Raw genomic sequence first — 25,947 nt, forward strand, 5'->3', positions numbered from 1 at the left:
TTCTGAAGGACCAGGGTGGACTAACACGAGACCCCTGCGCCACACCTCAGATCTGTCAGTTGTGCCACGACGGATATACAGTAAGAATTATTTTTAAATTAATTGTACTTCGAAATTCCCCATTTCTAGCTGAATGTGAATGGAAGTGGCATTCTGTTAACGTTAATTCAGGGTAATGAACAGAATGTCATTATCAAGACATTTGTTCTTACAGATCGGTATCTTTAGTAATCAAAATACGCCTTAGAATTTCAAGAGCGGCGCGCACCCCGGCGCTCGCGTCCCCTGGGGGACGCCGTGATTGGGGCCGGGTGTGAAATCCCAGTGAGGGCCAGTCACGCAGCACGGCTACACCTCTCCAGCTTGTCTTGGGAAATGCTGATTTCGGGTATCAGAGATCCTGCTTTAAAAATACGCCACCGGGACCCTGGCGGCATCACGTAGTAATTACAGTTGGTTAGTTCTGCTGGCTTGAAACGCAGTATGAAACTGAGCATGCATGTAATCTCAGCAATTTTTAGAAAGAATATTCCTCCCACAAGTACTCTTTAAAAAGGTTTAAAGAGAAAGCACGTCTGTGTTCCCGGCTGTACTGGAAACCAGACGTACGTCCGCAGCGGCGGCTCTGCGGCTCGAACGCTCCTTCTCAGAGGCGGTCCCGGGCCTTGCGCAGACCTTACCTGGCGCGTTACCTGCACTCTTTCCACAGAAACGAAACAGAGTGACAGTTTGGGACGGACGGGTTCAGAGCACACGTGCTACCATTCTGCCAACGGAGGACAGAAGCTTTTCACGTTGGTCCAAAGCTCGATTCTGCAGAATTCCATTATGTGCCATGAAAGCAAATAAAAAGCCGATACTTATCTTGGATTTAAAAACACGTTTTAGAGTGTGTTGCTTTTATTCAGTGGTCACACCAGAAGGCGTGATGGTAGATACAGGTGTGTGGGGGAGTAAAGCTGCCTGAGCCCACTTGGCGAACCCACGCCCGCAACGGGGGCCGCCCGGGCTCGGAGGAAGGCGGAGGGGCGGGGGGCACGGCGGCACACGCGCGTGAGGGCCCGAGTGTGATGGGGGCGCTGGGGGGGGGGAGGCTGCAGAGAGAGAGATGTTCCATCAGACAACTTTTCTCTTGGGTGTTAACTTTCTGGTCTACAAACTGGAGAGCAAGGCTCAGACTGAAATAAATACATTTATTCTGAGTAATGGCCATTATTGAGCACTGTCCACCAATGCTGCGCTGAGTGGGTGAGTGGGTGTTCCGCGGAGCAGCGACCCGGCCCGCCTCACCGCAGGCAGAAGGCCGGCCCCTCCAGTCTGTGAGGGGGAGCGGTCAGCGCCTTGCTGCTCCTCACAGGGAGGAGGATGCGCCCCTCCTTGGAGAAGACAGCCGGGCTCAGTCCCCGTGCTGGCTTCCTTAGTTGACTTTGTCCTGGAAGATGTACAGGTTGTTGGTGGCGGCCACGGCGATAATGTTCTCCGCCGGGTGCCAGGCCGTGTGCAGGATCTTCTTATTGAAGTCCAGACTGTCCACACTAATCTCGTCCTTCTTTCTCTTACCGCCTGTACACACCTTCCGAGGCTTTAAGCTGGCTCGAGGCTTGCTGTTCTCCCGGGAAGCTTCCAGCGTGACATCCCTCCGTGTATTCCGATCAAACATCCTGAAGAAGTTGTTGTAGGACCCCGTCATGATCGCACTGCTCAAGACAAGAAGAGAGAGTAACGCCTGTCAAGGACGAAGCGCTCAACACCCCTGCCGCACGCGGGCCCAGCGCCCTGGACGCCCAGCGGGGTCACCTTTCCTCACCCCTCCTCTACCTGACAAGACCATTTCTAGAAATAAGAAACAACAGTAAGAACGGTCAGGAGAGACATGCAATGAAAATTTCCTCCTGAACTGCTTATGTGCCATCATGTCAGCAAAAATATACAATACAGAACAGAAAAGGAAAAAAGGAATAGCCACACTTTTATTTACGCTTTTTTTTTAAGTGATCTCTACACCCAACATGGGGCTCAAACTCATGCCCCGGAGACCAAGAGTCCTGTGCCCTTCTGACTGAGCCAGCCAGGCGCCCCACATTAATGCATTTTTAAAAAGTAAAAAAACCCGACACAGTCATCTGTCCCAGCCATGAGTAACTGATTTATTTTCAGGTCTTGAACATTTCCAACTCTGTCAATGATTCAAAGTTGGTTTGTGTTCAGTGGACATTAGTCAGACTTCTCCCAGCACAACACACAGTAGCTCAAAGAATACTTTTTAATTCATTTTGATGTCAAAAAGTTCTTTCACAGGAAGCAACAAGAACACAAAGGGGAAAAGTCCTAGACCTTAGTGAGGGTCTCAGACGCTGCCGTGCTGCCCACGGTCTCATTTCTCCAGCATTAATTCTAATGGCTTCCGCCGTCTCTATAGTCGAAAACGTTTGTTATACTGGTACAAACTTCTGGTCTTTTTCTACAAAACTGAGAGGAAAATGGCTCTCAGCAAGTGCTGCCATGATTTGGCCCGTGGCCACCGCAGACAAGGAGGGGGTTCAGACCTTGCCCCGCGGACGGGGCGGATCCTGCTGGCGGCACGGCCCGGTCCCAGCAGCTCCCTGCAGTCTCCTCCTCCGAGGAGCCCACGGCCTCCTGTCTCATCGAGGCATGGCTAGTGGCTGACCCTGACTGCGGGCAAACCCCTCATCATGGTCTGACTACACTGCACCCAGAAAACAGGATCAACTCAGAAGACTACTCGCAGCTACCCTTATTCCGCTTCTGCTCTCGAACGCCGGGAGCCCAGGGCGCTCTCCGGCTCAGCCTCGTGGGCCAGACGACGTCCATGGAAGGCTGAGCAGGAAGCGCGCCCACGTGGAGCTTCCGTCCACGCTCCTCAAACTTAACTGAACTCGCCACAATTCCTCAGAACACAGACCGGTAAGATTCTTTCAGGAAGATGCTATTTTATTATCGGCACTGATTACAACTGCTGGTGCCTGGTAAAAATGAAAGCGGACCAACTTCAATACAGACTCATTATTTCTTTGGATTTTCTGACCGCCACGGCCGCACGGGAGGTGGGAGGTCGGCGTTCCCACTGCACTGGTCCAGTGACCCAAACCACACAAATGACCACCTTCCCAAGCACCTGGCCAGGTGGCATCCTGTCCCCTGGTGGCAAAGTGGACCCAGGAGCAAGTGGCTATGTCCGTTTCTGCTAGACAACCTGAGCACAGCCAAGCAGTGCCACATGACTGCACGGTCCCGGGCAGAGTGCAGGTCTCCCTTCACACCCTGCCCCCCGGCCCCACGTCACACCATCCCTCAACAGGTGCTCCCTGGCAAGAAGGGAGGGGAGCGTTTGCAGAGATGAAAGAACAGGTAACTGTGACTGGAAAGCTGTCGGATGTTCCTGGGGATGGGTAATGGAAGGGCATTTTTCAGTATTTTGGATATACCAAGCATAAAAAAAATACAGTGACTGCCCATCTACCCATAAGCCACTGCTAGCTCGGTCTAGAAAGACCAGTCTCCCACCCTGGGCCCCTAGCGGGACAGACAGTCTTATAGTAGGGGAGGATCATTCCCGTACATGTTTACATCTCGAACAGTTACGCATTCTTAAAAACGCAACCATCTTGTACGTTCTAGATGACACAGAAATCATCGAATCATATTCTTCCAACAACACGCTTTCTTTGCTCTTTATCCTTGTGAGATCATTTATGGTTCTTAGTATTGCAGGTTATGAACAGACAACAAGTTCCTTGTTCACTCACCCGATGGTGAACACTGGGCTCCTTCAGGGGTTCGCTAGTTCCTGTTTCTGAACATGTTTTCTTACCTGTATGTGCATGAAGTTCCTGACCCACGCAGGCCGCTGCCAGTCTCCAAAGGGCCACGGTCAAGGCCACTGGCCCCCACCCCTCAGCCTGACATCCCCGTGGTTGTGAAAGCTCTGAGAGGGCATCCCGGTTGGTCTGACCTGCTGACCCCTACTGAGGACGAGCATTTTTATCCATTTTCTTCCCATTTATGAGCTGTCACTTTCCTATAGACTAAGAATTCTTTGCATATTCTGGATACTTCTCTCTTTGCCAGTTATATCTGCTCTTGCAGGTTTCATTTTTATTGTTGTATTCCAGTATAAAAAAGTTTACCATGTAAATGTAGGTGAAGTTCCTACTGTTTTCTTCACCGTCTGGATCTGGAGCTTAAGAAGTCCGTAGTGTCCCGCATGCGGGCGGTGCTCTCCCACGGCTCTGGCCCAGTCTTTGCAACACTCAGAGCTTATTTACTCTGGCTGAGGGAGAGCTATAACCTGTCCCCCCAACACAGACAACCAATTTAGACAAATCAGTATCGTTCAGAGTCAACATTCCTCAGCTTTGCTCGCAGGGCCGGGGCCAGCGACGGCTGCCTGCCTCCCTGAGGTCTCACACCTGCTTTCTGAGTCTGCGTCCTTTCCCAGAAGCGCACCCTCTAGATCTGTTTCGTGAGCTCCCATCAGGGTGAACTGCTCTCCATCTGAAAGCACCTTTATCGCACACATGTTCTGAGTGATCCTTGTCTCAACACACACCCCAGGCTGACAGCAGCTTTGTCCCAGCACGCTGAAACGAGCACAAGGCGCTGCGTCACGCCACCTTCTGTGTGTCTGCTATGCTGAGCAGGCCACGCTCAGCCTGACCGTCCGTTCTCCAAAGTAGTGTGTCAGTTTTTCCATGGCTGCTTTTAAGATCTTCTCTTTGCTTCTGGTGCCCCGTGATTTCATTCTGACATAGATGTCGATTTCTGTGCTTCCTGAATCCGTGTGCTCAGTCTTCCGTCAGCTACAGAAAGTTCCTGGCCGTGTCCATGTCCTCCTGGGCACGCCTCCACATTTTGCTGTGTGGGCCCCACCCCCATCCCCGCAGGGTGCTCCTGACCTTTCTCAGGTCCCACCAGCCACTCCGCGCTGCGCCCTGGGCACCCCCAATGTTCTTCAGTTCACTAACCCAAGGTCTCTCTTGCTGCTCTGGATCTCCTACCAAGTCCACAGTGATTTTCAACCACTGTGTTTTTCATTTCTAAAAGTTCTGTCTGAGTCTCTGACAAACCTCCCAGGTCGTTTTTAGGGGTCTTGTTTATGGTTCCTTCCATTAATCCAAAAATATTTTCAGCATTCGTATCTTATACTCTGCAACTTACGGTTCCAGTATTTGAATCCTCAGAGGTTAAGTTTTGTTGCTGTTTCTGACTTGTTCACAGTAGCTTTCCTATGGGTACGTGGTTGGTACTTTTTACCTGTACGCTTATGTTTAACGGACTTTAATCTGGGGAAATCCCGAGTCCTGGGTGTAACGGGAGAGGCACACGGCCAGATTTTCAGTGGGTTTGCCGACAGTGTGACTGCCGAGTGCTCTCTCGCTGGGCTGAGCGTCAGGGCCCTGCAGTGTCCAAGCACGGGCGTGCGTACACCTCTCTGCAGAAGCTCAGGGTGCGCTGGTTGTGACCCCAGACCCACTGCTCATGTGGCACTGCCTAGGCCCCTGGTGTTGCTGCTGGGGGGCCTGGGAAACGGATGACCGCATAAAGCACACACTGCTTCGCAGGGCCGGAGTCCGGTGCTGCCTCTGCTCCAGGAGGCTCCTGTCTGCCGCAGCGTGCACGACGCGCAAAGAGGTGGCAGTCGGTGTGTCAAGAGGGTAAAAGCCTGGATCCGAAGCAGTCTGCTCCTCTTGATGCCCAGAGCCCTGACTGCCCCGTAGTGCTTGACTCCTCGTTAGCTTTTCTAGATCATGGAGCCAGTCCAGACACAAACTCCACATCCTGGGAGGGAGGGCAGGCTGACAGTTCCACATCTCAGGGGATTTTTAGGCTTCCCCTACCCCCTAAGGTGTCAGACACGTTTCCCTTGGGACTCCCATCTGGACGCAGATGGATGATGCCTTTTCCATAATCCTGGAGTGTCTCACTGCGTGTGGACCCAAGGCTGTTAAGTGCACCAGCCCTCTGCTGTGAAACCCAGCCAGCCGGGTCCTGGGACCAGATGCTCCCAGGCCAGCCCAGTGACCCAGGTTCCCCGGCCTTCTGCTTCCCGCCCCCTCTTCACCCTGGCCCTCGTGCACTCTCCCTCGTTTATGTGTGTGCTCAATGACCACGTGCGCAGGCCCTCTGCCACTCATGTCCCACAGGGAGGCCCTACCTGACTCACCTTTCTACTAGGGACGATGGGGGGACAGTCTCTTTCCAGCAACAGAAATGCACTGTGTTGTCTGAGATCGAAGACATGGCCCTCAGCAATACTGCCGTTATTACCCTCCTCAGAGAATGTGCACGAAATAAACTACCAAGACACCAGAGATGCCACCTCCTAGAGGCCACCAGGACTTCACGTCAGCCACCCCACCTGCTGTTCGAGCACAACCGCCAGCGAACTCGGAGGGCGTTTCCCCCTCTTGTTCCCTCCAGAGGAAATGGCAAACTGGAACACGGCCACTCCACATACTTAGTGGTAAATCATTACCCCACGTCCTTCCTTCTCACTCATCTTGGAAATAATACAAAAAATACATGTATTTCGAAAATATTTTAAAAGCATTTTAAAAACCACCAAAAAGAACCTTAGTGCCACGTGTACTGTCTGAATACAGATGGGACCTAAGCGAGGGAACAGCTGCTCAGACGCCCTGTCGTCTCCACCTGGAACCTGCCGCTCGGCAGGCAGGCGGCCTGGAGAGCGCAACCCAGCAGCCCCCCGAGGCAGCCCCCCTGCGTCCAGGGCCGGTCCACCACGACACGCGCCCTACCTGTCCGAACCGCTCCAGCAGCACTCGAACTTGTCGAAGATGCAGTCGTTTTCATACAGAGAACAAAGCTTGCTCCGCAGGTACTCGTGGACCTTAACGAAAGCACAGGAAGGTTAGAAAGCGCTGTGCGCAGGTGTGGCGGCCAGGCCTGCGCTGCGGCCTCACCTGGTGGGTCTCCACGGGCCGGCTCTCCATGTTGAGGTCCCACACCTTCACCGACAGGTAGTCTCGGGTCATCATGTACCGACCACTGTGACTGAATTTTACATCGGAGATGGAGGAGATTATTTCTGAGAAGAAGGACCTACTGCTGGGATCTTCAGGTTCTTCAAAAACTGAAAAAAACAAAGTTTTCAGCTTCTGTTTAACGTGGGGACGCCTGGGTGGCGGAGTTGGGTTAAGTGATTTCAGCTCAGGTCCTGATCTCAGAATTGTGGGATCGAGCCCTGTGTCAGGCTCTGCGCTCAGCGCAGAGTCTGCTTGGGATTCTCTCTCCATCTTCTTCTGCCCCTCGCCCCGCTCACTCTCTCTCTCAAAAAAAACCCCCCAAAAACCACAAAAACAAAACAAAGCAAAAAACCTTCACAAAACAACAAACCGAGAGAACAAACCACATTCAAGTCCCTAGGCCCTCCCTGGGGGCTGCAGACTGCACACCACTCACGCTTCTGATCTTTCTGATCTCAACTTCTGAGCTTGAGAGACTTAGATGAAACGTCCCAGTGCCAGTTACTGCCAAGGGACAGCATCAGAAACACAGGCCCCCCAATCTCACTCAGACTCTGGAGCACTACATCCGTGCCTGAGGCCCCGGGCTGCGGCCTGGAAAAAGCCCCTCAGGGCACTCCCACGTGCCTTTTGGTCAAGAACCCCCGTGCTGACCACAGGCTGCTACCACACAAACACCTGCGAGTCTGAGCAGCCCAGGCCCTGGCGAGCCACGTGCAGACCTGTCCCGTCCATATCATGGGATGATGAAGCGGCGTCACCTGGGAACACCGGGTCCAGACTGTAACCTCCAGAATGGTCCCATATACCGAAGCCCGTCAGGAAAAGGGGTCTGTCTCTGCTGTTCAGGAGTCAAGCTCCACATAACAAAACCGAATTACTACTTTTAGAAAGATCCCAGATGCTTCTTTAGCAGATCTTCCTTTCCCCTACAGGTTTTGCTTTCTAAGAAGCTCAATAGCCCTCCACCTGCGCCGCAGTAGGGACCTCAGAGGCTCCACCAGACGCCTGATCGCACCATCATGCCCTCAGCTCGGGAAACTTCGAGTGAGTACTTCCTCATTTTAAACTGCTTTAGTTTTTCTTTTAATGTAGAAACCCATGTTTCTTGGTTCTGCATTTGAAGTTAATTTGAAGCAAGCCAGTGGCAATACCAAGCATTTACTCAAACTATTTTCCTGACAAAAACTACTTTTGGTATCTAAAATGGTTTACTCAAGAACATTATCTTGAGGGGCCCCCAACTGTCTCAGTTGGTGGAGCGTGCCACTCTTGATCTTGGGGTTTTGAGTTCAAGCCCCACGTTGGGTGTAGATTACTATAAACAACAACAGCAACAACAAAAGAATATTCTCTTGAAAGACACAGGCCAACGTTACACGAGGCTCACTCTTCCTTGCGGGAGTCCTATAGGAGGAATTCTCTAAAACACAGTTAGCTGCAGAAAAATGAGAGCAAGGCAGGACTGGTGAGCGCAGCACATCTAATGCCGGGCGCCGCTGGCGTTGCTACACGTCCTACGGGGAACACTGCGGACACAACGATCCATGAACGGATCTCACCGACGAGAGAAGTGTCACAGGAAGTGAAATCCAAGGTACTTCCTCGGACAGGCTGGTTTGACCTGTCAACGGACTGTGAGGACCCATGAGCAGAGTTCCCAGTACACAGTCCAGTCCCCACCACGGGACCTAATGCACGACACACACACTTCCGGTTTCCTTTAAGGTCGGGCCTATTCTTTATGGCTAAACATAAAAACAAAACTTTCCTCACCTAGAAGAAACCAAGGCTCAGAGGATTAAAGCGCTAGAGCTTGGCCCGAGGGAACTGGCCCAAGTCCAGCACAGCTCACTGCGCACAGAGCACATCCCGACAGCCGAGAACCGTCACGGGTGAGATGCGTTCTGGCAGCCTCAGCCGAGGTCCTAATGCACGGAGGTAGAGGCAACAGATGGTTCTCGGCTGGACCCAGCTAGGGAGTCCTCTGATGAAGCCCTGGGATTCTGGGCGGGAGGAACCCTACAGGCTGCCCCACCATGGGACGCCTCACGGCCCACGCGGTGCCAGCAATGGGCCACCAAAGAGCCACCCGGGGACTTAGGGTCAAAAGCCAGTCCTACGCTTGCATGGGCATAAGGAGACCAGAAGAAACGCTAAGTCTCTGGAGATGGTCTCAAGCCTGGAAACCAGGATTAACAGGAGACATCGCGGCCCTTCCAGGCACTTACACTTGGAGTGTCTGTCACACAGGGCTGAAGAGCGCATGTCACACAGTCGGACGGTCCCTTTGCTGCTGCTGTACACAAACACGTTGCACTGGTGCGGGTGGAACTCGGCCGCGGTGATCACCTCCGTCAGCTCCTCCATGTTCACAGGCTTGATGTCCACGATGTCTGGAGGCGCACAGTTAAGGCAGAGCGCTTGGCGGGCTTTAGTCCACATTCAAGCCAACGTCAGGTGTGCAACACCCCGCAGCGAGGGGTGCGAGCAGACACGCACAGCAGGTGCTCCTGGTAGGAGAAGCCGCGTCCCCGCACTGCTCACACCACCGCCGCGCGCCTCACCAGGCCCGGGCCCACGCACACGCACGCACCGCCTGCGTCCTGCCGCGACCACGAACATTCCACGGGAGGACATCCCCAGCAAGATCAGACAAGCTCAACGATGTAAACAAGAAAAGGAAGCAAGCGGCCACTTGTGCAAAAATCCCATACCTATATCCATAAATTACACACACAAGAGAATTGCCAGATTCCAAAAGATTCTGCTTTTTCAAGAATCTTTTCTTGATCTGCCATCAAGAGCTCATTCTAAGCAGTTAGAACAGTGTTAACATTACAGCTTGCCAGGCAGAGAAACCACGCAACTGAAGAAAACAAGGAAAGAGTGGAATTTGGCTTTGGGTCGGGATGGAACAAGAGGGTCCAGATGAACAGTTCCACTGAAACAAGTAAGAAACCTAACACCACAGCTCATCACTGGACACGAGACAGCAAGGCCGTGGCCCTCGAGGGGCTGGAGGCTCCTGGACAGACCGAGCAGCGCCCCCAGTCACACACATGGCACGGTCTGCAAAGTTAACCAGGAAGCAAGAAGCCCAAGGTGCGCGGAGGGGATGGCTGTCCGTGTGCAGACAGGCGCAGCTGAGCGAGGACAGGGGGCTGCGGCTCTGGGAGAAGCACGACCTGCTGCCAAAGTGCTTGTCAGGGTACCAAAGGTACTTCTAAGGTAACCGTATTAATAAATACAAGCACATATATGAAAGCGTTCTGTGTTTCATAACCTAGGTAACAAGGAAGGGCATCTAAAACATGATTGTGTGACAAAATTTTGTAAAGGCAACGAGAAGTATGACTGCATACACAAATCATTTATGAATTGCAATTCTCACAAATCATGAAGAAAAAAGATGAGATTCCAACAGGAGAAAAATCACAAAGGACAGTAAAAAAAAATTCACACTAACGGACAGTAAATTAACAGAAGATACTTAAACTCATCTATAATCACATAAATTAAAAATGGCCTTATTTTGGTTTTACTGATGTGAAAAGTTATTTTAAAGAGGGTCCAGGGTTCTGCTAAAACAAATACTCCAAGGCAGTGGGAGCCCCCACGTCTCAAAGCCTGCATGGAGGCTGGTGTCCTGCGGACCGAGGCTCACAGATGCGCACGAGGGGCAGCAGCGGAGCGGCCCGGGGCACTGCGTCCACGGCTCCGAGTGCGTACAACCCATCCTGCAGCTGCAAGCAGGAAAGATGGTTCTAATGCGTCAAGAAACGACGAGGCTAGGGGCAGGGGCTTTCTGACGTGCCCCAGGCCCTGTGCTACCAGCTCTGCACCACGGGCTCTCGGGTTCCACAGAACTGCAGGCGGCACCGCAGGAGTGCGGGTTTACGGAGGAAGAGAAAGGCCTGGGCTGACATAGGGCCGTCATGTAATTAAGGTCTTCGAGCAGAACTTGGGCCCCCGACACCCCCGAGTGCTTGGAACTTCATTACCACCGTGTAGAGGATGAGCCCCGTTGTTCTTAAAACACAAACTTCCTAATACAGACATAAAAACTGCCTACAACGGTTATCTGTGGAGGGTGGGATTTGTGGGGGGCGGGGCGGGGGGAGAACCTCCTCTGAATTATCTGCATTTTGTTCAAAATGGTCACATACTAATAGAAGAAAGAAGGATTTAAGATGTAAGAGTTTAAAGAGAATAAAGAGAAAGCAGGGAGCACGGGCATGAGCCTGGAAGACAGGAAGCTGTGCCAAGCTGCACAAGGAGGAGGGAGATCCAGCAGGCAGCCGTCAGCACGCGGTCCGCGCCTCGTGTCCCGGCAGCGCCGCACACGGATGGCAGAATCGTCGTATGCTCTTTCCATAAACTAAGTCATCACATTAAGTACATAACCACAGCAGGACAAGGACATCAGACAATAAAAATCCAGTGTGAAATGCTAGAGTTTAAACCACCACATACACTTCATTTCATGGGTTTTCTTGAGTACAAGGGAGTGCGCGCACATGCCAAGCCCCGTCTCGGCTGCAGCCCAAGCGACCCGAGGACATCTGTGCCACTCTGGTCGGCCCGACATCGCCCCCAAACATGGGAAATCCTGACTGATGCCTCTCGATGTGCACATAAGACAGGGCTCTCATTTCTGGAGAAATCAACAACTTTTAACATGAGCGAAGAACCAGTCGCATGTAGATTTTCACTGTAACGGTAACCATACCGCTGTAGCCTTCTTGAGAGAGATGAAGGTTTGAATATTCCTTAACAGCTTGTCTTCTATAAGGGAATTCACATGATCAGTCACTCCTCGGGCTGTGTAACTAACCACCACTCTAACCAAAGTCAATGTCTTCTATTCTAGTATCTACTAGCCAGTCTGTGTTGGGGGCAAGGGACCAGGCAACACCGAACCTCCAGATACTCACTATGTAAAATCGTCTCTCACGAACCTGGGAGGGCAATGGACTTGAGGTCATTCTCATTTTGTAGGGAACTCTCCCCAAAGGTAGAAAGCAGTTTCCATTCTTAGGGACACGTTAAATCAGAGAACTTACACCACAGGCTACCACGCAGCAAGCCATGTTTCGAGGTGCAGACTCAGATGCAGAAACACACATGCACTGAGAACTTCCCTGAAGAACAAACCTATGAATGATGCCAAGACAGCCATCTGATGAAGGATACTAAAACTTCTATCTGTGATTTCTAAATGCCATAGATTAATTCTCAGGTCATCTGCAGAAAGATATGTTTCATGATCACTATTTACTGAAATGGAATTTATATGATATGTGTGAGCATTTGCAAAAATTCGTCGTGGACTTGCTTCTACCATAAGATCCATGGGCTTCAATATTGGAACCTAAAAATGGAAGGAAATAGGAATTCAAAACAAAGATCACCAGAACATAAAATTACAACACTTACAGCAGAAAGCAAAAAACAACACATCTATATTCCCAGCGAGCTGAGAGTTCTGTACAGGCACACTACCCCAAATAAGCCGTGAGCAGAGCCGTGCGAACAGGCTGCGGATGGGGTCCTGTCCCTCCTGCGGCAGGTCTGTTCTTGCTGAGGGGCAGGCCACACGGGCATGGAAACAGACTGCCTCCGGGGCGCGGGCGCCTCTAATGGTGGGGCTTCACTGTCTGTCCCAAAGCCACGGTGAGCTCCTGGGACGCGGTCCAGGACCACCCCTGCCCCTCCCTGCAGCTGCTGTCTTGCAGAGTGACAGTCTGAGCCTCCTCAGTGCCCTGGTGGTCTGCTGCTCAGTGCACACGCCGAGTGCCGCCAGGGAGGGGTGCAGGGGTGGGAGAGCGCACAGGAGGGCCCCCGGAGAGCTGGTGAGGTGCCTGCTCCATCTGCTGCTGGCCACGTGGGCTCGTCAGCCTGAGAGCTCATGCAGCGGTTCACTTCTCTGGCAGAGACAGCTTCTGGTGTGCATAATACGCTTCAGTGAAAGTGTTTTTTATTTTTTATTTTTTTTAAAGATTTTATTTATTTATTTGAGAGAGAGAGAATGAGAGAGAGCACATGAGAGAGGGGAGGGTCAGAGGGAGAAGCAGACTCCCCGCCGAGCAGGGAGCCCGATGCGGGACTCGATCCAGGGACTCCAGGATCATGACCTGAGCCGAAGGCAGTCGCTTAACCAACTGAGCCACCCAGGCGCCCTGAAAGTGTTTTTTAAAAGGGACACAAAAACCCATGTCTGTGCTGGGCACTGCGGTCAGGGAATAGGACCTCTATACCACTGTGCAGACCGTGGAGTCAGCCCGGCAACAGGTGAGAGCAAGGGCCCGGCCTGAGCACACCTATATCACCACAAGAGGCAGGGACGCCATCGTGGGTGATCGCGTCCACACGTGAGAAAGGAGAACAAGAGTCCCAACATCACTGACATCTAGTGGGAAAGAAGGCAGGAGCTTAAAAAGCAAGATGAAAAATTAACAGTAGTAACTCTGTTACTTTTCTAATTAAGAGCCAAAGGGAGCACCTGGGAAGGCTAGGAGGAAAGCTCTCCTCTTGACCTCTCTGCCCAAAAGTCTGCAAGAATGAGCGTGGGGGAACACGCATAAATACTCCCTTCATTTTCAACCAGCCAGGTGCTGACCCCACGCTGGTGTTCTCTGGCGCGGAGGTGTCTGTCCTGCAGGGCGCAGGGCAGACCACCACAGCCCTCTGACGAGTCTCTAAGTGATCAAGACACAGGACAACTCTCAGGCTAGGACAGAAAGGCTCCTCCTAACTAAATCCCTGTTCTGGCACTAAAAATGTAAGAGGAAAACAATTTAAAAAGAGCAGTATTTTGACTCCTACTCAGCTAAGTTTAGACAAATAGTCCTTTTTTTAGCTTTTAGAGAGACAATTAAGAAATCAAATATGGGCCTAAAGTGACAAAGGTCAACTTACAGCCTGTGACTCTGAAATCACAGTGTGTTCCTAACAGCTGTTTCTAATGAAACGACACTTCGGCCCAGTTAGACCAAGTGTATCTAGGGGACTGTATCAAAAAGCCTCTGAATAAAGGGGACACTGAGCCCACCAAGACCTGTGGGTTTTCCAGCAGGCACGTGAGCGTCTGGTGTGGCGAAGAAGGCTGAGAGTGGGGGCTGTGTGTTCGGCAGGAGGCCGTGAAAGCGGCGGGGGACAGACAGACACCAGGGCACCCAAAGCCTGCTCTGTTCGGCCACGCTCGGAGTTTCACATGTTGGCAGCCAGAGTGCGAGAGCTACTGTCACTCCCTGTGGTTTATCATTGCCACACGGATGTGGAAGGGCCTGGTGGCAGAGAAACCACCGGTGTTCAGATCAAAACATCCCGGTTCAAATCAGGGTTTTAGAAACTCGCCCTGAGTCAATCACATTGCTTCTCCGTGTCAACCCCCTGGCCGTGCGGTGACACTTTGGACGCAAAAGTCTACGAAGACACGGACCCACCTGCGCTTCCCTTGGCAACGCTGCTGTCCCCCGCGCTCTGGGGAGCACTGCCCCCACGCCGGGGCTGTGGCGGTCCTGTGTGCCCGCCATCCCAGCACCCCGTGTGCACCCGGCATGCAGAGCTTGGGGAACGGAACCGAGACAGACCCCGGGTGCTCTGCGCCTGTGTCACTATGGCCTCTGCAATGGGGTGTCCTTCCCTGGAGCACCTCACTACTAACCCGTGACATGTTCACCAATGAGGTCTTCACTTGATAAACAATATTCAGCAAAGCTTTTAAACCCTGTTAAAAAACAAACCAGCCAACCAACAATTTTCACATGCATGGGGCAATGGTTTTAGGGAACACCTCAGGACTAAGGCCAGTGCTGGTCTTCCTGCTCCCGTCCTGTGCATGCAGCACGTCCTGGCGCCCCACCTCCCTTCCCGTATCTCATCTCGTCTCACACACCCTCCAGGGTGTGCACCACTGGGCAATGACCTGACTCAATTTCACAGATGTTACAGTGTGAACCAAATCTAGGTATCAGAACTGATGAAGATGGTCGTATCACAGGGTGCCCAGGGATACCAAAAAGGGAGTGAAGAATTCACAATTAGAAAAGGAAGTGATGATACTATGGGCTGACAGGCAAAGGATTCTGAAAGCTTAGAGTGTGCCTCAGCTAACTGAGGAAATGCCACGAAAGCCCCGGCAGTGCGCAGCTTATCTCGCATCCGCAGTCCACGCGGCTTCATCCCGGGCACCGTTCTGAGTCCCACGGGGACCTCACCACCACCAATGTGCTACTTACAACCTTTGCAGTGAAAGGCAGTTGATACACTAAGAAAGATGTGTTGTAGGATTAGACCTGAGTCTTTAGTATCATTAGATTTTCTGAAGTTACTGTGTAACTTCCTGCTTATGTGAAAGATGAAGAATCCCAATTCTAACACACAGATACACTGATGACTACAATTACAAACAGCTTCCATGAACCGAGAGGGCAGATGTCACAGCAGTCCTACTCAGCGGTCTTCTCTACACAGCTGACTTACGCACCGTCCCCGATTAACTAAAGAGAACTGGGTAGTTTGAGGAAAGGCAGCGTGTACCCGCAGTGCTGTGATTCGAAATGGGTCTCGAAGCCGTCCGTCTTCCTCTTTCAAGTTATAACCTTCTGCTCTTTTGTCCCGTTCGCTTATTTTCCATAACTTAATAGTTTTATCTGCAAATAAAAACCTTAGTGTCCATATTAAAAGAAAGACTGTATCATGCACCACTATTAGTCGAGTATTACATTAGAAAACTGTGTGGTTCTATGCTGACTGGTAAGCTCCGAGACTCTGAAGGTTACTTTCCAGTTACGGATGAACCTGGACATTCTCTCTGCACAGTAAGTAAAGTGTGCAGGCCTGTGCCGTGGCAGAACCACACGGGAGTATGTGTGCACGCTCACTTTCGTATACTTTAAGCTTTCAGCCAACCACCCACTACCTAGCCAATAATTTACCTTCTCCCCAAAGTTTAAAGCAGAAACCACTTCTAGAATGGGTTAAAGTAAAAAGTAAAGTAAAAATGTGCTACACCCAGCAAATTAAAAATAAAATCCTAAATCAAATAACCACTTAAAAAAAAAAAAGCTCTTACCATTTGTAGAGAGTAGAAAATGAGCAGCATTCTGTTGTGGTAACCACCTAATTTTATTAATTTTTTCCTCAATTTCTAGACTTTTCAAATAGTCAAACTCTGGTTCATGACTTTGAAAGGTACTGTAAACATTATATTCTCCCCTAGAGTGAGGGCGACTTTTGTTCTGCAAGGAAACATGAGCTGGGTTAATGAACAAAGCACAGTGCAGAGAAAAATGCAGTACTACCAATTTGAATATAAAATGACCACACACATTTTAAAAGTTAAAGAAATCCTGGGTCAAAAATTATCAAACAGAGGACATTCTGAATTAATTTACTTGGAAAAAACCAGTAACAGATGATTTCGCAGACCTTCTCTCCTGCTCCCGGGCGCGCACTCCCGGGCAGGGTCTGCGGATCAGCCTGCTGCCTGCACAGGACGAGGCTCCATCACGTACGCGCATTTTCTGGAGGGGCTGGTGGGCCCATGGAGGGGGCAGCACCGTGCAGCGTGGCGCCGAGCGGTCTGCGCCGAGCCCTGGAACAGCCCACCAAGACAACACTCGCACCCCCACCCCCGGAGGAGGACGACTGAATGGTGCTTGGGCGGTGACCAGCACCAGCAGAGGACCCCTGCGATGGAATTTTTAACACACGTAAAATAATTCTGTATGTTACAGTAAAAGTAGAAAAACATGCTTGGGAAGATGCATGATGTCTTCAAAATAGTAACCAACTCTGGGAAGGCAGGCAGAGTGAGAAGGTAAATTTGGGAACAAAGCTGGAAGCCAAAATAGGGAGAGCACAACGGGCGCCTCATCTACCTGCTGAGGGCTTGCTTTTCTTTTAGGAAAGAGGAAAACCTAGGTGGTGGGTTCATAAATGTATTTTTATTAATCTCTGAAATCTTCTGTATCCAAAATGACAGTTTCTATGAAACAGTAAAAATATCACATAACTAAAAACCAAGGACACCAAGATTTTGTTTAATTCTTGCTATATAATCAGCATCTAAAATCTTACGTTTTTATACTTTAGGCTGTGTGTCAAGGAAATTGAAAGAAACAGAAGAACATTTATGTCTAGATTTCTTCGTATTTCTGAATTAAGATCACCTATTATGAGAAAACATCCCCCCAGCTCCCTGAAACTCTCTAGCACGTGGCTTTTTATGTGCCGCACACTCCTGGAAACCATGCATGGACCCCAGGATGTAGGACATGGTTTCCACGCCTGGCTGTGTTAGGTGCATTAACTCTTTCTTCAGGCCCGCACCCCTCTCTACGAGAAAGCAGAAAACACCAGCAGATGGTCTACCTTGCTAATGAGAAAGAAATTGAAATCTTTAAAAAAGAACCATCTGTGGCATCAATGAGTGTTTCTGTGAGAACGATGAGAAAACAATATTAACAACTATATGTGGCACCCACCCCATGGGCCACCTGCCCTTCCCGGCCACGCTCCCCAAGAACCGCAACAGACGCTCCTCATGCTGCAGGCCCGTCTTCCTGTTGTGAACTGCACCAACCCCCACCCCCAACACCTAAAACCTCCATCCAACAGGCTGAGGCCCTGCGTCAGCCTCCGAGGATCCCCAGGCAGTGAGTGGTCTCCACGCTCTGTCCAGGGAGAGGTAAGAACAGATAAGGCGAGAGGAAGGGCCTCGAGGAAGACTTGCTTGCCCATGGCAGCTGGGTCCCGAGGAGAGAGCAGAGCCAGGGCCGCCGAGGCTGCCAGCCTGAGGCACTGGGAACAGGATGGGCAAGGACAGGGAGATGGTGGAAAGTGCATTTTGGTTTCAGACACACTGAGTGCTGGTGTCAGAACTACCCAAATTGAGTAATTTGCACGATGAACTGCAGAGCAGAAGCATGTCCCTAAACTCTGCTCACCTCACACTGACAACGTTGGGCTTCCCGAAACAGAGGGCTCTGCCACTAAGAAGAAAAAAAGCACGAACGTCACACTGCTAACTGTGGTCCCTGCCTCGCGTCATGTGCACACCCCAAACTTTGATGGCTCCCTCTCGCCCCAATCTCCTGGCCTGACACCCACGCCACCTTCCGCAGTCCAGCACGGCCCTGCGCTGTCCTCATACCCTTGTGCCTCCCATAGGCCTGCGCCCTGGGGCTCCGCAGAGGGGGCAGTGGCTGCCGAACTGAGAGCACTGGAAAAACCCAAGTCCACGGTGAGGGTTATATATGGCAACCACCAAAATACTTTAAAAGCAGATGGAATATGAAGGCTCTTTTTATGTTAACGAAAACATGAAGAAAAAGATGGGGTAAAAAGTTGCCCGGGGTTTATTAAGTTGCAGATGGCCGGGTTTACCAACAATGTCAACAACCCGCTGCTGTATGAATCTGCTGCTTCACATTATTAACCATGATTTAATACATCTTAACTAAACACTTCATGCTACAGGTTCTCAAAACTGTGACGCCCAACGTATTTTGTAACAAGATGCTCAAGTTTTACTATAATCTATCTCACATCTGAAGCTAGTATTTTTTAGGTTTAAATGATGACTCACAAAAATGAGAAAAATTTCATTTTCTATAAGAATATCATTAAAATGGCAAACTTTAAGGAGCTAAAAGTGAACTCTTAAATTTAAGACAGCTATGACTCAGCAATCTGCTAAATAATCCTTCTGCTAAAAGTAATAAACATAGTTCTTTTTAAGCAGCACCATGTAATAATCTACCTCTGGGACAGAATGCAAAATTATAAACTTATCAAATCATCTCTGAAGATCTAGAAAGACTAATAACAATATATTCCACAAAAGAATTCTCACCATCTCAAATAAAAAAAAATAGGATTAAAAAAGTTTTTAAACCTACGTGGACATAATCAAAATTAGAGCTGTAACAGGTATATTTGAACGATGAGATGTTGGCGTTCCCTAAATCTCTTCCCACTGACCAACGCAGTCCTTCACTTTGACTGGGGGGCCCCAGGGCCCACCCTCCACACATGCCCCCCAAGCGCCCCTCTCTGGCACGGCAGGGCTGACATTTGCTGCCACGCAGATCTACTGGAAGGGAACAAGGGCCCACTAGATGCCATACCAAAGTTTTACCACAAAAATGTAGAGACTAGAATCTGGAGATGGGAAAGTAACTGCCCACAGACCTGCCTGGACACAGACAAGGGGCCCTGTGTGTGAAGCTGTCAGAACCGAGGCTGGGCCGCGCCGTGGTTCTTGCCCAGAATATGTGCACAACAGACCAGCAGAGCAACAGGCTGTCTCGCTTCCCTCCTCAGCACTCGTCACAAACTCTAATGAGGCTCCCCAGAAATAAGGGGGGGGGGCTGGCAAGGCCTGGTTCTACCTCCCATTCTCCTCTTATGCATAACTGAAAAAGACGGGTTTCTCTGCCCTTTCCCCCCAAAAGAGGGAGTGACCTACAAAACGGCTCATGAGTGCGAGTCATCTGTGGGGCCCTCCAGGCCCCATTCTGAGGACTCCTTCCTCTCAGCACTGACAGTGGGGTCCTCAGAGGGCATGGAAGAAGCAGGCTGCTCACCTCTGACTGAGGAGGGAGAGAATTCATGGCCCCCCAGTATACACAGACTCTTCCCCAGGGGCCATTCAGAGCACACTGCAGTGCTGGACAACAGGGCTGGGGGCCAGCACCTCCAGGGCTGCTGAAGTGATTCTCACCCACAGCCACTTTAATTAATTACAGGATGAAAGCAGAGAGATGCAGCACTCCACCACCCCACATCCTTCATCTGGTCCTCACGACAGCCTGGGGGTAGGGCAAGGACTCTCCTCTCCCGAAGACAAGGGCACAGGGACTCCATCGGAGCTCAGTGGTTGGACGTCAGTGGGCGGAAACACAGATCTTCTTGCTCACCCAAGATAAGCAGCTTCTATACGGTTAGTGTGACGTAACCGAATCTAAGTGAAGTCAGCGGCTGAGAAAGTGCCTGTGTCTCCCTCCTTCCAAGTGACATGAGAAAAGCTGGCTTTCATTTGGCTTGTGCACTGTGAATCACTGACCTCTTGTTCCCGCTGAAAAATAACAACTCTGCCGCCCTTGTCTCCCGTTGCAAGAAGATCTCCAGAGTAATTAAATTCAACAGTTGAGATGATGTCAGCTGTCAATAAAATACAGAAGCAATTTACCAGATTATGATTTTAGAAGGAGTCATAATCAATATCAAAGATCAATAAAAAAGGTTCAAAAGAAGGACAGACACATATAAAACTTTCTCCCTGGATAAAGCAAAATCTTCATGGGAAACTTGTCTTTACCAAGCAGCCAATTCCAGTTGTGGCACCCAGAGCCCAAGAGCACATATGGGCTTACGGGTTTTGCTCAGTGGATTGAATGCTCAGTCCCTAGGTCACCAGGATTTATTTAGACTGCATTGTCTTAATATAAAGATATCGAGTGAAAATTTAGAAAATTAATTTTGAAAAGACAAAAAAAAAATTGGTCCTAGAAGACTGTTGTCTGATTTTATGATGCATGCCTAATATTAACTTATAAATCTGATTCTTACATGACATTAACAGGTGTTTTAATATTCTTTGCAATAACTTTCGCTGGCTTCTGTACATTATACACAGTACAAACTCCACTTTGCTGACCAGACACAGCCATTACCATCGATAACGACATCATCGTTACCTAGCGAGACACTGCTGTGGGACACCTGAGATTTCTGACACTAAGCACACAAAGATCTTGGCCATCAGCTCACTACGGGTAAGGCCATAGGGTACAAGCAACAAAGCCAACTGCAAGAAAAGTCCTTGGGTGTTCTCCAGCTAAGGTCTCGAGGGAACAGATCGCAATTCATGAAATGGACTCCTGGATCAAGGAAAAGTTTTAGAAAAGAGTTTTCTCCTGCTCGGGGGCACAGAGTGCGGGCTCAATCAGGACAAGGACGTGGGTTTAGTCCCGCATGGGCTGCTGTCAGCCCGCTCCATCCAGCACAGGGACTCTTCACCTTCGCCAGCTGCCCAGACAATCTCATCTCTGGCTGCTGTGAGGACGAGGACAGGCTGGATCAGTACAAACCCGTCCCAGCTGCTGCAGCACCGACAGAAAGGGCCTGTCCGACTGGCAGATGGGAGTGCGTGCTCTGCACACACACGGCCCCACAGAAGAGGCGGGAGTGTTTAAAGACCAATACTGCTACAGAGCTCCTGGAACAGCTTGTCCAATCCTCGGAAACAGACCCCAATACTGAAAGTACTTGAAGAACTCCCCTCGCCACTCCTGAAACTGCCATAACATGATACAACTCTTAAAGGTGTGCACATTTTAGTCAAATAGTTAACACAGGACTTCCTGCGATACAGGCTCTCACCTGCACTGGGCACGACTTTTTAATTTTTTAAAGATTTTGTTTGAGAGTGAGAGAGACTGAGAGACAGCAGGAGAAGGGGGAGGAGCAGAGGGAGAAGCAGACTCCCAGCCCAGCAGGGAGTCCGATGCGGGACCCAGGGATCATGACCTGAGCCAAAGGCAGCCGCGTAACCGACTGAGCCACCCAGGCGTCCCCTGTGTACGACTTTTAAACACACACTGAATTGTTTTGCCTGGGATGTCTTTCCTTTTTTTTTTAAGAAACAAAAACACAAACACCCCTTCAGTTACAGCTGTGAAAAGAATTAGGCTTCTTGTTAGAAGTGCCACTTTTTAAATTAAATTACTCAAAATAACCCAATTTGTTTAAATAAAATTAAAATATTCTGTATTGGACTAAACGGGACTAAGTCTCTGTCATCCATACCCAGGGGGTGTACGATATTATATAATTAATGGCATCCTAGCTCTGTCAGTGATTTTTAAATTTAATTAAAAAGGATTGAATCTTTTAAAAGAGAAACTCCCATGACTACCACTGGTGAGAAATTATTGTCATTAAGCTGTGCAAATATGTATGAATCTAAAATTAGAAAATGTTGTCCGCAGAGTTTAGAAGAGCTCTAAAGTCAAAATAAATATACAAACTAAATACCAATGAAATTTAAATTACCAACATGAGTTTAATGTGATGGCCATTACTTTACAAAACTAGTGTCATGCTAAAGCGAAACTATGGTACTGACTGAGGGCACCCAGTGGGGCCTTTACACCTGCCACGCACCGCACGAGGGCTCAGGCACACCGCTCTGGCTGGCTGAGCAGCCAGAGGCCCCTGCGCAGGGCCCACGTCAGCACCTGCTGGCCACAGGGGGCGACATTGCATTTGGGCAGTGGCCGCAAGGCTCCCATGCGCTTGTGCACCGTCTGCGCCGAGGCACTCTGCCGGGAGGGGTCCTCTGGCTGATGCAGAACTTACTCAGTAAATCTCTAAGTCAGATTCCGAAACCATGACTCATGCCTGGCAGCCCCTAAGAACCCAGCTCAGACTTTCTGTCAAGTGTGGCCCACTGTGGGCACGGGCCTTTCCATCCCACCACCACTAAGGTGCCGAGGAGAGCTGGAAAGGTGTCGATCCACAAAGCAACAATGGTGGGCAGGCTTTGCCACGCAGATGACGGCAAGGGGCGGAGGCGTGGTAGGTGACAGTCTAAGGGGGGGCGATGTCTCAACCTGCCGAGGGCTGCGGGCAGGCTGCACACCAGGTGCTGGGCATGGAGATGGCAGAAGGTCAGTTTCCCGAACTGCTGGGTCCCCAAGCTTGTCCCCATCCTGTCAGGTGGGAACACACAGTTACTCCCCCTTCCTGTTTCCCAAACGCCGGCTGCCACGAGTGAAGGGTTCCCACCATCTCCAGGGCTCCTCTCCGAAATGATAAATCTCCGGAGAAAAGGCCTCAAGATTCAAACACTTGGGGTCCTTGAAGAAATGACCAACCAGGACGTCTGGGTGGCTCAGTCGGCTTCGGCTCAGGTCATGATCCCAGGGTCCTGGGATCGAGTCCCACATGCTTCTCCCTCTGCCTGCCTCTATCTCTCCCTCTCTGATAAATAAATAAAATCTTAAATATATATATATATTAAAAAAAAGAAAAGAAAAGAAAAGAAATGACCAACCACAGGGAAGCCCTCCAGCTGGAAAGCCCACCTGTTCACGGAACTGCCTGCTGGCTCCAAAGTGGCTGCGTCTTAGACATGAACTAATCACTCAGGGTCGCAGACAGGTGAGAGAAAACGCCAAAACAAGGAAGTTGGAGGAAAGAGGGGCAGTGCATCAACAAAATGTCAAAGAAACGACAATTAATGTCCTCAGGGAGCTAATGCCTGCCAACAGGAATGACCTCAGCAATGTTGGCCGGGCGCCTGCCAGGGGCCAGGTGCTGTTCTAACGGAGCACGGCCCTGCGTGAAGCTAGCAAACCTCCAACAGCCTAGGAAGCAGGGCTCCTGTCACCCCTCTCTGAGGGAGAAGCAGGCCCTGGGCACTGTATCCAGCTCACCCGTGTGGCAGCCTCAGCCTGTCATCAGGGCACAGGCTGCCAGCCACCTCATCCAGCGGGCTCCCTGGAGGATGGGCTGCATGCTACTACAGAGAAAGGAAAAACAAGGATGTGAGCTTCGAAAGTCAAACGGTAATAATTTCAGAACTCAACACGTCTTCCAAAGGGTAGAACAAAAGACAAAGAGATGGACAAGAGGAGAGAAAAGATGATCAGAGGATCAGGGTAGATGGCCCATCACCAGGCCACAAGCTCCAGAAAGACGAGAGAAAAGGAAGTGACACAGACGTCAAAGGACTAAGATGAGTGTGTCCCAGGGCAGGAGCACAGGGGCCTCCAGGCTGACAAGGTCCGTGAGGGCCGAGCCTGACCCCGGAGCAGACCCTCACCCACAGTGCCTAAGAAAACTCCAACACCGAGGATGAAGGGAGATTCTAAAATTTTCCAGAGAAAACAAACAGGTAACACACCAAAGGAATCAGATGGCAGCAGACAGGACGCAGAAAATGGTAGCTGGAATACCTACCATCCTCAAAATTCCGAGAACAAATAATTTTCAACCCATAATCCTACACCTAGCCAAATTTTCAATCGCGTTTAAAAGGGAGGGTAAAGATGTTTTCAAACATGCAAAAAAAAAAAAAAAGAAGGCAAAAACCACACAACTAAAACCCCTTTTCTCAGCAAACCACTGTAAGGTGCAATTTGGCAAAATGAGAATAAACCAAGGGAAAGGAAGGTGGGGGACCTGACATGCCAACGCTGGTGAAGACAGGATAGGAGCCAATGGCTCCGGGAGCAGCAGTCCCGGCTGGGGGGATGTCGTCGGGGGACAGGAGGGCTGGACAGACGGTGCCCGCTGTGTCTGGGACCCGCAGGGCAAGGTATGTGCACAGCTGCCGCAGCGTCTCTTCACACGCACCACACAGAGAGCCAAGCATATGGAGCCACCAGGCAATCGTTAGCTCTGGGGAAAATGAAATTTGTATGAAAAAGAAAATGGATACTTCACTTCAGTAACGAACAGTCAGCACAGTGCGGAGGGAACTGAGACTCCTGACAGAATCCTCTCAACTCTTTCCTTTCCTGTTCTTTTTTTTGGGGGGGGGGTGCATGTGGGTGGAAGGTGATGTTAGCAAAAAAAGCTAAATCATCAGTTACCATAACGGGAAGTCAGTACTTACTGTTCCAAATAAAACCAGGAAATCGGAAGTTAGCAGCCTAAGACATCACTCAGGGCTGCTGAGGATGCTTCACGGCTGGGAGGGGCAGGGGGTAAGAGGCGCTGGCCCTAAGAGGGTGTACTGCGTGCGACATAAGGAAGCAGGAACAGGACATGTGCGGGGAGGGGGCCCGGAGGGAAAACGTCGTCAACAAGGCTTTAAAAGATGGAGAACATGAAGTCACATTCATGTGCCCACGGCATAGCACAGCCGAGGGGGGCTGATGACACAGGAGAGCTGGGTTAGCAGCCAGGTGGGAGCAGGGGCACCTGCACTGGGGGGGGTGTTTTGGAGGGGGGGGTCAGGGAGGGCACAGCCCAGGAGAGGCAGGAGCGGACCTGGGCTTGACAAGTGGTCTCACCAGACGGCAGCTCTTCTTTCCAGGGGCAGGAGAGAAGATTCATCTGCGCAGAGCACAGGTGATGTGAGGGGCGAGTGAAGACGTGTTCTCAGAACAGGCGGGAACTGCGCCAGAGAAATGCAGGGTTGTGTCACGGCATCAATGGCAGCAGCTTATTTTTAAAATTCGGCAAGCACACTGAGTGACTACTGTAGGCCGGGCAGTGCCCTGCGTGCTGGGGACACAGAGCTCCCAGGGACCGACATCTCTGTGAACGGAGTAACTTTAAACGAGCCCTTCAGTGGAGCTTCTGGAGTTGCTCGGCAGGCAGATGGGGAGACCAGGTGTGGGGCTCTGCCAGGACTATGAGGACAGGGGCTGAGAGAGACAAGGAGGTTAAGAGTGAGCAAGGAGTGATACGGTGTCAGGCCCTGGGGTCCAACCGAGGGGATGGGGAGAGACAGCTCTAGCAGCAGATTCGGCTGTGTGCTGAGTACACAGGAGTTTGCTGTATTAGTCCTGTACTTTCCCAAACTTCTAAGCTTTTCAAAACTAAACATGCAAGTGTGAAAATTTCATTTCCTCTACTTCACCGCCCTACGTCCGACGTGACCATCATCTCAGACTGAATTCCTAGGACAGCCTCCCGAGTGGCCCGCTCCGCGTCCTGCGCTGCCCATCAGAGTTCTAGCTGCACAAAGCAGAGGAACATTCTTGAAGGCTCAAATCACATCACCACCCTAACACCCTATCAATACCCAACTATCACAGCTCATCTGTTTACCAAATAAGTAACACAGGGAATCGGAACTTACCACCTAAATTGCTGAGTCATTGTCAAAACAAAAGAAACCACAACGACGACGACGAGGGAAATACAGTCGCCAGCCATTTAATTTTTTCTCTCCTCTCCCCAGGTAGCTCAA

General features: G+C 50.6%; 1 protein-coding gene across 2 annotated transcripts; it reads right to left on the bottom strand.

The window, feature by feature from the left end:
- Positions 1-1,179: 1,179 nt before the first annotated feature.
- Positions 1,180-25,708, bottom strand: PPP2R2D (protein phosphatase 2 regulatory subunit Bdelta). Of its 2 annotated transcripts, XM_081823285.1 has the most exons (9): positions 25,043-25,708; positions 20,083-20,180; positions 16,087-16,252; positions 15,552-15,664; positions 12,204-12,381; positions 9,239-9,403; positions 6,945-7,114; positions 6,780-6,871; positions 1,180-1,697 (listed from the first exon to the last, which is right to left on the bottom strand). In XM_081823285.1, exons 1-9 carry the CDS (start codon positions 25,083-25,085, stop codon positions 1,418-1,420), a joined length of 1,305 nt encoding a protein of 434 aa, XP_081679411.1. In that variant the 5' UTR covers positions 25,086-25,708; the 3' UTR covers positions 1,180-1,417. The 2 variants fall into 2 exon arrangements, with proteins under 2 accessions (XP_081679411.1, XP_081679412.1); XM_081823286.1 differs by lacking the exons at positions 20,083-20,180; positions 25,043-25,708 and adding an exon at positions 19,604-20,053.
- Positions 25,709-25,947: the final 239 nt, after the last annotated feature.

This window comes from Leptonychotes weddellii, chromosome 6 (genome assembly GCF_054177405.1).
Source record: "Leptonychotes weddellii isolate Sample4059 chromosome 6, ASM5417740v2, whole genome shotgun sequence".
Classification (NCBI taxonomy): Eukaryota; Metazoa; Chordata; class Mammalia; order Carnivora; family Phocidae; genus Leptonychotes; species Leptonychotes weddellii.